The sequence below is a fragment of the Anas platyrhynchos genome, chromosome Z, assembly GCF_047663525.1.
Source record: "Anas platyrhynchos isolate ZD024472 breed Pekin duck chromosome Z, IASCAAS_PekinDuck_T2T, whole genome shotgun sequence".
Taxonomy (NCBI): Eukaryota; Metazoa; Chordata; class Aves; order Anseriformes; family Anatidae; genus Anas; species Anas platyrhynchos.
This window is the reverse complement of record NC_092621.1, coordinates 43,680,406-43,694,438: the sequence shown is the minus strand read 5'-3', so window position 1 is coordinate 43,694,438 and position 14,033 is coordinate 43,680,406. Positions and strand designations below refer to the sequence as shown.

General features: G+C 44.1%; 1 protein-coding gene across 7 annotated transcripts in view; it reads right to left on the bottom strand.

The window, feature by feature from the left end:
• The window catches only part of NTRK2 (neurotrophic receptor tyrosine kinase 2), a 201,554-nt gene extending 197,702 nt beyond the window's left edge, over nt 1-3,852 (bottom strand). For 2 of the 7 annotated variants that reach the window (XM_038170544.2, XM_038170547.2), the window contains exon 1: nt 3,045-3,844. In XM_038170544.2, coding sequence (XP_038026472.1) covers nt 3,045-3,265 — 221 coding nt within the window. In that variant the 5' untranslated portion in view covers nt 3,266-3,844. Of the gene's footprint in view, nt 1-3,044 lie in introns of all 7 variants that reach the window. The other 5 variants (XM_038170542.2, XM_038170543.2, XM_038170545.2 and 2 more) reach the window with 5 other exon arrangements.
• Between the last annotated feature and the right edge of the window lie 10,181 nt (nt 3,853-14,033).

Genomic DNA, 14,033 nt, shown 5'->3' with positions numbered 1-14,033 from the left:
ATTTAACAATGCTTATATACTCATTTTGCTCTCACCATTCTTGCTCCTTAGCTCTTAGTGTGAGCCTCAATGGCTGATAACCCTGACTTTAATGCAGGGCCTTGCCGTGGAGTTCCATTTATCTCTAATAGCATCACTAGTACCAAACAGTTATTACAATTGAGCTCTGTTACGATAAGCGATTTTAGCACTGGCACATGCTTTCCGGATCAAGGCCAGCCCATGTCAGCACCCTAACCAACTGGACAAATCTAAAATCTCACTAGAGACAGGGATTTTTTTTAATCTGCCTTTATTCATCAGAATGAGAAAACTGTGCAAAATAACAAGGAAGGGAAAGAGTGAGGAAGATGACTAAGAAAAGCACCAGGCAGAAATACTCCTATGCCCTCCCACACCAAGTTTCAGCAGCTGGGCCTCACAGGGCTAATGCAGAAGTGCTCTGAAAGTCTTTCTGCTAATTTCTGTAGATTTGGATGCAGATCCAACCAGAAATAAAGTAGTAGCTGGACTGGGAAGAGAGGACGTATTTAGCTCTAAACCACCATTTACACTGTGGGCCAAAATAGTGCGGAAGCTCCCATGTACCAGGCTGTGGAGGCTGCCCTATGCATGGGACCGCAGGTCTATTACTCCCACCAGCATCATGCTGGCTCTCTCCCACCTCTCAGAGCCAAGGGGAAACCCTTGCTGCCCACTCGCATCCTGCCTGCTCGGTGCCATCCACCCAGCCCGCAGCCAACAACCACCGCTGCCGCATGCCCACCCTGACCGTTCAGTTACCACAGAAATCCCACCACACACAATGCAGGCGAAGATCTTTATTCAGCCCATGTGCCCTTGGAGGCAGTGGATGTTTTGTCTGAGATCACAGGATCCTCTCCAGTCAAGAGGAGGGCATAAGCAATAAATGAAGGATTGGTCTCAACAGGCATGCAGGAAATATAAGGGAATAAATTACTAGAAATTAAGTGTCTTATGCTTTTCTCGCTCTCATTTATACCAAGAGTAATTCCACCAGAGACCAACAGAATTGTGTTCCTGTATCTACAGAGCACATAAAAGAAAAATCAGGCCTGAAGCTTCCTAAGTAAAATGCAAAACTTCAGCCTCTTAAACTGGTTTCTTAGATAGAATAAAGAAAGATGTGCAGTGTTAAAAGCATGTCTTCGCGATCTTTATATACCATGAAAGAACTGCTTCTTTACATACTCAATGCTTGCTAAGTTCCTGCAATGAAATAATGTGACAGTTACTGCAGTCCAACTTTTAATTTATGTCTGCAAACTAATTAAAGGGCCTTCATGTTTTATGTCAAAAGTACGCTAGAAAAGACCATCTTAAATATGTGCAAGAACATCTCCTGAGAAATCCATGACTCAAAATTATTTTTAGAACACCAAACACAACAACATGCAATGTCACAGAATGATACAGTAGAAATTGAGAAGAACTGTAAAGACAGCAATGCTGACAAAAACATAGGGCAGAATGAAAATGAAAAGCACCAATCCAAAATGACTAGACATGTTTTAAGTTGATTGTGGCTGGAGTGCATATTTACATATGCATTTATTCCTCTGGCCTTTTAAACAGTTTAAATTCTAGGGGGAAATTGCTGCATTACCTCCAAATTGGAAGTACTAGATAATAAGGCTAGCAAAGCCTATGAAGAAGAGCAGAGATGCATAGCTTGAAGCAATTCTTTTTAATGAAGCAATCCACAGAATATTAAACAAACATCTGAAACAATAACTGCCGTAACAACTCAAAAAGGTTGTTCCATTCTCATAGGTCCTAAAAATCTGCCAAAGGTAGGCCGTACATGAATAGTAGAAATGAATGCCACCAGATTTTTTGCCAGGCACACACAGGGAAATGCAGCAAGCTGACTACAACAAACTGCAGAAAGATAGCCCAGAGGTTCTAGAATTAACCTAATATCACAAAATATTTCATGGCATTTTTGTATTGTTTCTAAATAAAGATGAAAGAGGAAAAGGAAATAGAAATTAAACAGTGAGAAATCTGTATGGATTTGGAGGAAAATATTCTGGATTTTTTTACAATAGAAATGTTGTGGGTAACAATCCAGAAACAGCAGGGGCTGGGGAAGATAGACAAAACAGCTTTAGAAGGCTGTCCAGGTCCATTATCTGTATGCCCAGTAGCCAAAATTTTTGCTCAGCAAGTCTTTGCACCTTTTCTCAAGCAACCTATGTGGATGCCACAGAGTACAAGGCTATTAAAGGATGTAGGATTGAACATGAATCGCTACACAACTCCCTCACTGACTATCAGCTGCAGGCAAGCAAGGATGGAAAAAACACGGGTGTGAGAGAAAAAAAAAAAAAAACTTTTTGCACCTTCCTCGCTAATAGTGAGGGTTTCCTAATCCTCCAACACTCTGAGAGCACAATTCTCATTCTCCTGCAGGCTCAGTGTTTTCTCCTTCCAGCCACCTTATGGAGAAGGGCAAAGCAGGCTTGCATGTCTATGGCCAGGGCAGGGAAGATAGTTTGCTCTCCCTTTCCCTTCCATTAAAATGTGCTGCAACCTTTCTCTTTTTCTTTTTCTTTTTCTTTTTTATTTTTTTTTTCAATTGAAAAAGGGAATTGAAAAGAATTGAGGAGAGACCAGTGACGGGGGTGAAAAACACCCACCGAAGCCCGCAGGAATAAACCGTGGCCGCGAAACTGAAATCGATGGATTAATTAAAAACCCGCTGCCGCCGCAGAGGTGAGGCAGGGGCCGGAGGCTGCAGCCCAGCGCCCACCCCGCGGATGCTCCGCGGTCGGCGGCGACCCCCGCGCCCTCCCCCGCTCCCGGGAAGCCCCACCGGGGGCCGGCGGGCTGGGTCATCCCGCCGGGCTCGCAAGGGCATCTCCGTGAGGCCGAGCCCACGGAGATGGGGCTAAATCACGGCCGGGCTCCCAGGCTCCCGGCCCCCGCAGTTGCCCGCGGAGCGAGTGCGCTCCCCCGCAGGGAAGCTGCCCGCCATCCCCCCGGCCCGCAGCTTTCCATCCCGGCCGTGCCGTACTCACATCTCGGTGACATTGTCGCCCTCGGCGCTCCGCTGCGGCACGGGGAAGGAGGAGATGCCCGGCACCGGCTCGGCGCACCAGATCCGCCAGGAGCTGCAGCGGCAGGACGCGGGGCAGCCCAGCGCGCCCCGCCAGCAGCCCAGCACCAGGCAGCACAAGCCCCACAGCCTCGCCAGGCCGGGGCCCGGCCTCCGCCGCCAGGACACCGTGCCTCCCCCCATCACCCCGGCGCTGCCCGACGGCCTCCTCGGGATGCTGCGTTGGGTGCGCAGCCTTCCGCGCCGCGGGCCGGCACCCCGCGGTCCGGGTTCACATGGGCGCGCCGCAGCAGCAGCCGCCACCGTGCCCGACCGGGGGCTGCGAGGGTCGGCGGGACTCGGGAGGGAGCGGGCACGGCTCGGCACGGCTCGGCACCTGCCCCGGCCCCGCGGGCGGGCAGCGGCACCGCCTGTCCCCGCGGCGGCTCCCGATGATGCTGCAAAACGCGCGGAGCGGCAGGGGCAGGTGGCGGAGGCTGCGCCTCTACCTGCGGGGACTCGGGCGGCCGCTGCCCGCGGGAGGGATGGAGAGAGGGAGGGAGGGAGGGAAAGAGAGAGGGAGGGAGGGAAAGAGGGAGGGAGGGCGGGGAGGGAGGGCGCAGCCCGCGGCGGCGGCGGCGGCGGGGCTCGGGGCGCCGCGCTCGCCGCTTTACGCACCGTCTCCTCCTCCCCTCCAGCTGATAATAAAGCAGCCCCGGCTCCTGCTCCAGCCCAAGCCGGGGAGCTGCCGGCAAAGTGACGTGAGGCTGACGCAGAGAGGGGCAGAAACTCCACAAAATGAGCCTGAAATCCAAAAAAAAAAAAAAAAAAGACAAAAGCGACAAGGGAGGGAGGAGGGGGGAGGAGAGGAGGGAGAGAAGGGAGGGTGCCCGAAGATTAGATACCAATAGGCAGTCTGCGCCTGAACCTTCACTCATGCACGCACATAAACAGAGACTCGCACACGCGTACACACGCACACGGGCACTCGTGCACACGCACGCACACCCCCGCGGGTGGGGAGCACCCCGCCGTCGGTGCGGGCTCCCCGCTCCGCCGGGCGCCGTCGGGGCTCCGCTCCGCGGCCCCTTACGCCCCAGGACGGGGACACCTCGCCGAGGGGCACCGGGCATACCCTCCGGGGCGGGGAACGGCGGCAGCTCTCTCTGTGGGGCGATAAAAGGGGCCCCTCTAAGACCCCCGCGAGGCTGCGGACGAGCGGCCCCACGACGCTCCGCTGTTTCCCCAGACAGCCTCCTCCATCCCGCAGCATCTCCGCGGTCGGGAGAGCCGTTCTTGCGCTCTCCTTCCCCCGGCTGCGGGTTTTCGGCAGCGGTTTCGGTGCCCCGCAGCCCGCCGCAGTGCCCGGCGCTGCGCGCTCCGCAGGCGCCACCGCGCGTCCCGCCGCCGCCGTGCAGCGCCCCGGGGCCGCCAGCGCGCACCGCGATCCCCCCCGCACACGGGCACGGCTGGATAAAGTCCGAGTCCCCCGCAGCCCATCGCGGTGCTACCGCCTCGGGGCGGCTGGGGGTGGCCAGCTGTCGGAGCTGAGGTTTGATGTGTTCGAGCAGGGCTGACCCACGCGTGTGCACCGCAGGTTTACAGAGCGAGTGGCGGGGGAAATTGGGCCAAATGACAACGATGCTGATCTCATGTCTGAAGCGGTGTTCCTCCTGTCCCGATAAATAACAGGCACACCTTGCTTCGTGTTGGCAGAGCGCTCACTTGCCTCTGTACCATTACATCCAAAGGTGGTGATGGCCCGTTCTGATCAAACTACCCGAGCTTGGTATTTCGAAATGAGTAATTCAGAGCTCCACCGCTGAATTCAAGAAAGAACGGGTACAGAATTTTTGTTACAAAGGTACAGAACAAGTAGTCAATACACTGTTTAGAAAGTGCTCAGGAATCAATTTGATTTGGCACTTATTAATTGAATGAACACTCCGTTCTTTTTGCATTTCTCAGGCTACAGAAAAAATCCAATTCTTACAGGGTACATTCGTAGGCCTTGCATTCATAGTCACAGGCAGGGTTGGGTTTGCTCTTAAAGAACATCTTGCTAACAAAATCATAGCCATACCTAGCCGTAACTCTGATTCATGCCTCTCTATAGGGCAATGAGTGAAAATTAGATAAAGAAACATAAATGAAAATATTGTCAATCATGTTACCATATTTAGGACAAATTTATTAGAAATGTATGTAGGATTATTATATAAATACGTGTATTCTATTTGGAATATATGTCTTCCTTGCCAAGTCCAGCATTCTGTCATTTCTAAATAAAACATGAGGAAAATCAAGAGAGTCCCAGGCAATAAGATAGCCACATAATGCAGCATAAAAACATGAAAGGGCCATAAAAGATATTACTCAAGTACGAAACATTGTGTCTACAAGTAACACAACACTGGAGAAAAAGCCATTAATTTAAAGTGACTTTTTTTTTCTTTTTTTTCCTAACAAGAAATGTTCATAGAAGTATAGCAAGAAAGGTGATCATTCCAAGGGAAAATCTTTTAGGTACAATCCCAGTAGGATGGGGTTTTTAAAAGATTTGGAGAAAAATACTTAGGAGGAAAAGAGAGCAGAAAGATTAATGGCACAAATGGCAATATGATTCCATTTTCACAAAAGCTTGGGAAAGGTCTCTAATGCAGGACAGAAGTAAAGTTTCCAAATCTTTTGGACCTTATTACTTCACAAACATTTCAAGTCTGTTTTCTAAGATTCTAGGAAATTGAAAAGTTCTCAAAGTTTCAGATAAAACCATGCAGTTTGATCAAACTGGCTCATTATTGCATTCAATAGTATTGGAAGAGTGAAGTTCTGTAGGTAAGACCTTGAACTTGTAAAGCTGTGGATAAATGTTAAATGATACTATAGCACACACTAGAAAACAGTCTTAACACCTGTTATACAAGGTGTTGGTTTATACAAGGTGTTGGTTTGGTTTTCCACAAGAGCATTGCTGGGTTGTGTGGTAATACTTTCATAGAAGGGCTAGGACTTAACAACATAGATTGCTGGGTGACAATATTGAAAATGACCAGACGTCAAAGCACACTGGTAAAATATCAAATTTCATTAAATATATATTCCCCACTCTCAACTTAGCATTTTATCAAAATAGGTTGGTGGGCTGGAATAGAGATGGAAAGTAAGCGCAGTGAAAGCTAGGGAGTGCTCCACCTAGAAATACCATGGCTGGCCTGCATTACTGGGAGGAAGAGCAGTTCTTTCTCTAAGCACAGCTAGATGCTTGGAGTCTTTTAATTCTAGATTGAAAAAAGGGGAGCTGCACAAGGAACTAATGTTATAAATTGTGACTTTATTTCCACTTTAAGGTTTTTATTTATACAGGTAACACCACTCCCCTATGCTTTTTCTCACAGCGTACATAAAGTAGTAAAGAAATGCTTAAATACTTCCTATGAACTATTACTTAAAGGAGAGGTGCAACTAAGCCTCACTAGCTTTCTGGTAGTTCTGTGAATACACATCATTTCAGAGGTGTTAAAACTAGAACAAAGATTTTTAAATATGTCAAAGCTATAGAGTATGGTCAGAGGCCTAGCAAATACAAAGTCTGAGCTAGGATTGAAAGAACTGTCTTTGTTCAGTGCACAAAAGATTGAAGGGTGATGCAGTAACACTCCTGAAATATGTAAAGAGCTGTGCAAAGGGATAGGTGATGATTTTTTTTCATTGTGAGACAGAACAAAAACTAACAGACTTGATTTACTGCAAGGAAGATATATGTTAGACATTATGAAAACTTTTGTATGGTAAGCGTAATAAATGGATCACTGTGGAGAACACTGGAATCTCGAACAATCGAGCCTGTTTAGAGCAGTGAGGAGTGCGTCTCCCCAGAGCAGGTGAAGCAGAGTCAAATTTGCCATTGCTAGGTGAAAACTAGTTAACAGCCTTGCAGAGATTCTATTCCCTTGCAATACACATTTCTTTGTCCAATTTTTAGCTACCACAGTTCAAGTTATGAGAGCACATTTATCTGAACATGTTAGAAGCAATACCAGAAGATGCTGAAATACTCAAAGTGTTTTCTTGAAATTACTGTCCTGAAATGGAGTTTGGTCACCCTGAAACCTTAACTCATACAGTGTATACAAAATATCTTTGTATATCATAACATAGAAATTACAGTAAATATCTGGAAAATTGCAAGAATATACCTGTAGAAAAAAGGCAAGAGCTGCAACTCAAAGAATCTATGTGAGAGTATTGTTATTTCAGTGGGAGAATAAGTAATTGTAGCACAGAGCCTGTGGAAAGGTGAGGGCATGACCTCTGTGTGTACTAGATTATCTTTTCTCAACCAAAGGCATGCATACATAAAAACCAATCTTACATACCAACACCAAAACTGCATAGAAGCTTTGCATCTTAGCTGCTTACATTTTGCTTACTGTTTGTTGATTCCTTGCTGTCAGAGGAGGGAGAGCTCATAGGAACTCTGGATTTTATAAGAAATGCTTTGTTTTCCAGAGTAATATGATAATTCTAATGCAACTTTCTCTATGAACATTTTCTTGCATTCAAACTGAACCTGTGGTCAGGGAGATACAGTCATACCATGATACAGAGCAAGCTTATGAGACTGAATCTTTAACATCTGCCAGGCTGCTATTTATGTGGAGATGTACTTGTCCCTCTTCCCAAAGTTCCTGTATCCTTTACTCAGCTTCCACACAGCTCCTCAGAACTTCCTCAAAGCACAAGGCAGTCTGTAATTGTTCTAGCCCAGCTTTTATTATTTCCAGTGTTCCACCTGTTCACAGGTTTATGCAGATATTTGATCATTGCTGATTTTGCACTCCTGAATAATAGAAGCGTTTTTTCCTCAGCTTCAAGCAATGATCAGTGCTTATTAACTTTAATGTGAAGCTGAATCCTGCCACCTTGTGATCAAGAAAATTAGCACACCATTTTGTTTCGTGAGGAAGGGAAGGGGGATGAAAGAGGGAAGGAAATATTAACTGTACCTACCATAATCATAATAAGTAAGGAATTAAATGAGAGCCTGAAAGCCTAATGTTTGGGTCCATCTGGTGCCTCCTCACAAGTGCAGTCACTCTGCTATGAGCACTCTTCACACTGCAATGTGCCACTTTTCATACCCCCACAAAGTTTCAAAGATATGGGGTTTCAGTGGCCTTGCAAGTGACCTAATAATGAAGCAAGGCACTTAACCCAGCCTCTTGGCCTGTAGTCAGTTTCTGTCTGATGGCCAGAGGTATGAATCACAGAGCTCCTGGTAACTCCATGTTTCAATTATTTGCAGTGTGCTACAAAGGATAGCACTACACGCTTTTCATCATGAAGCAGTCACATCTTGGGGCAGAAGGAAGGATTCTCCTCATTTACAAAACAAAGCTAGCATTTGTGGAGGAGGCAGTAAAAGGCATGAACTTCCATTTTCTGCTGAAGTCCGAGTAAGCACTCTTTCTTTTTCTGACAGGACTTCACAGGAGCTGCCTACTGTCTGGATCACTTTAAGTTCCTACCCCTATTTCACTCTATTTTGTCCATCACTTTTCTGAGTCACTCTGTAGATGGCCAGGTGGGACAGCTGATTGTTTCTACATGTAACCATTAAACTGCCTTCTGGACACCTTCTGAGAGCAAATGTAAATGGTGTTTTTCACCTATGAGGTGTCAGCAACATCTTTTCCTTTTTGCTGGTTGTGTCAAATGGTATTCATTCAGCTTTTTATCAAATATATGGACTTGCTCAGTTCACAGAAATCATTTCTCCCTCAGTTAATCCAGTTGACTTTCCTTATGCCTGTTCGCACATACATATTTTGCTATGGAAGACTTGCTTGTCTTTCTGATTACAAGGGTTCAACAGGTGGAAATTGCAAACATAATAAAAATCTGTAAACAGGTTGACAATTTTCTCCCACTTTAAAAAGAGCCCAAATAGTAAGGATCTGAAGGACATGATGAGCTGATGAAATTCTGCATCCTCTTTTACAGCAATTAGTGTAATCATTAAAAAATAAAAATAAAAAAACAACCCCCCAGTCTTTGTTATACTGATTGAAAGGTTCAAAAATGTCCTGAAAACTTAGCTGTAGCAGCATTTCAGGTCAACTTCAGTTGATATCACAAATTACTAACTACTATTGACATTATTTGTTGTCACCCATTCAAACAGACTACATATCATGAATGTGTATCACTCAAAATTGTGGGGGCAGAACATGATTTTTGACTCCTTACCTTATAGGCTACATATGGTACACCAACCTGGAGAAGGAAATCTCTGTAGTTTGTTGCTCAAGATAGAAATCATTTAATCTATGATGCAGATATGCTTGACATGGCCATGCTAGTTTCTCATTTGAACTGGAGTCACATCTCCTTACAGAGACTGTTACTCCAAGGGAAAATGTTGCATCTACGATTGCACTTAATGCTGATGGCACAGGAGGGACATGGTAACCCTGTTCCAAATCGACAGATGGTGTCTGAACGTGCCTCTTCACACACTAGCATAGACAACAGCCATGAGCAGAAATAAGCAGTCAAACTAGTAGATACCTAGAAGGTCAGAAATCAATCGTTTCTGACCAATTGGTTTAGTACTCAGAGATCCTGATGTCCTGCACTGCAGAGGTAAATGGAGGTAATTCTTCCACTAAGGTTATGGATAATAAACTGTAATATACTGTGAATAGTTTGGTAATTCTAATCTCCTTGATCTGAAAATATGGCAGCACTTTTTTTCTTCTTCTTCTTCTTCTTCTTCTTCTTCTTCTTCTTCTTCTTCTTCTTCTTCTTCTTCTTCTTCTTCTTCTTCTTCTTCTTCTTCTTCTTCTTCTTCTTCTTCTTCTTCTTCTTCTTCTTCTTCTTCTTCTTCTTCTTCTTCCTCTTCTTCTTCCTCTTCTTCTTCCTCTTCTTCTTCTTCTTCTTCTTCTTCTTCTCCTTCTCCTTCTCCTTCTCCTTCTCCTTCTCCTTCTCCTTCTCCTTCTCCTTCTCCTTCTCCTTCTCCTTCTCCTTCTCCTTCTCCTTCTCCTTCTCCTTCTCCTTCTCCTTCTCCTTCTCCTTCTCCTTCTCCTTCTCCTTCTCCTTCTTCTTCTTCTTCTCCTTCTCCTTCTCCTTCTCCTTCTCCTTCTTCTTCTTCTTCTTCTTCTTCTTCTTCTTCTTCTTCTTCTTCTTCTTCTTCTTCTTCTTCTTCTTCTTCTTCTTCTTCTTCATCTTCTTCTTCTTCTTCATCTTCTTCTTCTTCTTCTTCTTCTTCTTCTTCTTCTCCTTCTTCTTCTTCTTCCTTTTTTTTTTTCTTTTTCTTTTTAAAGTTAAAAAAATTACATGATATTCACTATTTTTAAGACCAAGAAAAACAAAAACAGGACTGTTGTTACAAAAGACCTACCAACTTCTCTTATGGAACAGTACAATACTCTCCTTTCTGAAAATAGTTGTCTCATCCCCTTCTTATAAAATCATCTCTTGATGCTGGTAAATTTCTGTGCCAACCTCTAGCCTGACATGAGGAAATGTATTGACAAGTTTGCTGCTAAGCCACTCTGATGGAGGCTTTTTTGGTCCCTTTCAAGTTTGATTTCAGGATTTAGTCTGGGGTGGAATCTACACGTATCCTTTTGGTTAATACCTTTTCCACCCTGTTGTTTCTCTCTCTCCATCAGCTATGGATAAGACCACACCCTTGCTGACTATTCTCTGTAGCTCCCCAGCCTTTGCTGACCACCAAGACATTGTGCCTTCTCCCCATCTCCTCTGGATCCTTTCCTTCCAACAACACCCAGATTTGGTCACAGGGCATAAAGGATTCTCTTACATAATGCTAATGTTCTGCAGGTTTCTATGGTACTGCCATTTGGTTTCCCACAGCAACCACACAGTACAGGAGACATTTTAAGCTGTACCATCATCATCGTTTCTTAATCATTTTCCTAAGATTCAGATAATATTGCTTCTTCATGCTGTCAGTGTCCAAACTGAAGTTCAAACAAAGTTTCCTTGTGTTTTGCAACATCTGGAAACATGGAAGAGCTGATAGCTACCGTCTATTCACTGAGAATATCATGAAAGTGCACAATCTGAGAACATTTAGGTTTTGTAAGTGCTAGCATGAATTAATCTCAGTATTTCTGGTACCTTCTCTAAATTGCTTGCTAAAGCAGAGTACAGCTGCCTCCCCCTAGCAGCAGAACTTATTCTATGAGGCACAATACCTACAGTTCTGCACAGGAAGCAGGGCCTGTTGACTGCTAAGAGTATTCACATTCATTTAAGGTGAATTCAACCTACAATTTAAAGTTAATAAAAGTTTCCTATTACCATAACTATAGCTTATCTATCCTTCACAGCTTAGTACTCTGGAGTTAAATGCTGTTCAAATTTTACTTTTTTACCTGGGCCTTATGTTCCATCTGTTAGCCTGAACTGATAATGCGGAAGTTTTTTTTTCAGTGGAATTTTCTAGAGGTTTTTGTAAAGATTATCTTTTTAGATGTATGAAAATTCTCATTAATGTACTCCATTCAAGCCCAACATACTTGATTATATTTCCTATAGCATTTTTTTCACATTGAGTGTTGATTCATGAACCTTCACTAAACATATTGTTATGTTAAGCATTTCATCCAAGAATTACAGAGAAAAAAAAAAAAAGAGAGGGAATGAAAGGGGTGGTTCTTTCTTGCTTACCACTGTCAACACAAACTGAAGGTTTGCTTTCCTTTACCATAGTTTATTAAACACATTCAAAGCCTCAAATCAAAGTCTACATTCTAGTTAACTGATTATTTCTAGGGACATGATCCAAATCCTGTCCATAATCAATGTCTCCCTAAATTCACTGGTCTTTGGTTCACATTGTAATTTTGCATAAGTGATGGCTACAAACTTTCTCTGCCCACTAGCAGGTTTAACTCAGTAGATTTCTGAGAACCTGCCATGAGCCAGCCCCAATTACATTCCAAGCACTACTTTGCATTCAGTGACTCAGCTGCTCCAGCTCTTTGGCTGGGTCCCTGTGTCTTAGGACGGTTCCCTCGTTCCAAATGAAATCTGTAGATTTTAACAACCCTTCTACTAGCAGCAAGTTGCAAAGGCAGATCAGGACCTTCTATTGAGGGTGCCAATGTGAAGTATTAAAACTTGGGTTTGCTTCATTATTTGCAGTTTCATCATTCATCCTACACCTTCTCTTTTCAGATGTTTGTACATTTATTTGCCTTTTACATAAGCCACTTCTTCAAGATTTGTTTCTGGCAGACGTACTTCTTTATGGCTTCTCTTTCTCCCTGGATTTCATCTGTCAGGTATCACACCTCACTTGCACCATAGGCCTTCCCCCAAAGTTTTTGTCTAAGTACAGATATTTGGGTAGACTTCTGGAGTTATTTCCAGTTCCAGTGACACAACACTAGCAGCTTTCACGTGCCTGTCAGACACATATCTTTCTGTCTCTCCAGATGCTTCAGGCTTTTCAGTCTATCACAGCTATGGAAACAGCAGATGAAATAACAGGAGATGAACTGTAATAGGGAAAGGGGGACATCTAATGTGGATGCACTGCTGCCCATACTTAGGAGATGAAGTCTGCATTACATAAGCCTAACTTACTCATCACAAGTACCACTTGGTACTGTACATTTTTGTTTTGCCTCTACAGCAGGAATCCTCTGATTTTGTTAGAAATTTGGTTGGGCACCTGGAAAAGAAGCTAAAAGAAAGCCAAAGGTCTTAAAGCCTATTAATATCAAACATCAAACAGTAACATTTTCTAGCTGTGCCATTGTGAAGACCTCTCCTGCAGAATGGTCATCAACTGACTTAGATACATTTTCCTCAGTAACAGAGGTTGGCTGCAGCATCAGGATCCATCTTATTGCATGTGGACACTTACAGCATTGCTCTATATTTTTATGTTTAACAGGAAGAAACGGACAGTGCCTGACACATTTCATAGAATCATAGAACCATTCTGGTTGGAAAAGACCTCTAAGATCATATAGTCCAACCATTAATCTAGCACTACCACTAAACCATGTCCCTAAGCACCACGTCTGCATGTCTTTTGAATACCTCCTGACATGGTGAATCTACCACTTCCCTGGGCAGCCTTTTCCAATGCCCCACAACCCTTTCAGTGAAGATTTTTTTCCTTATAACTGGTCCAAACCTCCCATGGTGCAACTTGAGGCAATTTGCTCTTGTCATATCACTTGTTGCTTGGGACAAGAGACTGATCCCTACCCTGCTTTGAGGTAGAGTGTGATAAGGTCTTCCTTGAGCCTCCTTTTCTCTAGGCTAAATAGCCCCAGTTTCTTCAACTGTTCCTCATAAGACTTGTTCTCTAGATACTTCATCAGATTTGTTGCCCTTCTTTGGACATGCTTCAGCACCTCAATGTCTTCCTAGAATTGAGGGGCCCAAAACTGAACACAGTTCTCAATGAAATCAGACTGTACCTTGACTCTTGGATTATAATTCCCAGAAAAAAGAAATTTTTTGTTTACAAGTCTTAGACATCTTTCATTTCTGTCAATGAAATATAAAAGGCTAGGAAGAACATTCATCATAAAAACAGTAAGAAAAATCCACCACAAATTCAGGTGCATCATATTCCAATAGTGTTTGCATACCTACAGCATGTAGTTCATTGACCAGTAGCCAGTAGTATCATGATTCAAGCAGAAGATTGTCTTTTCACAACTACACGTTGTGAAAAGACAATCACGTCTACATACAGAGGAGCTACTTTGCCAACTGTGTAACTGTCCAACAACAACAGTAGGTGTCTGTTTTCCAAGGTTCACCTCTGTAGAATTCAGCCCAGTTTTTGCATTTGGTATATAATCTTGGTCTTCCTATGATTTTGGAGTAATTCATTGCATTTTGTCTGCTGAATCCCAGCTATACAAATTCTTCAACCTCTTCTGATTTGTGGCTGAAGACATTATGTATCCTC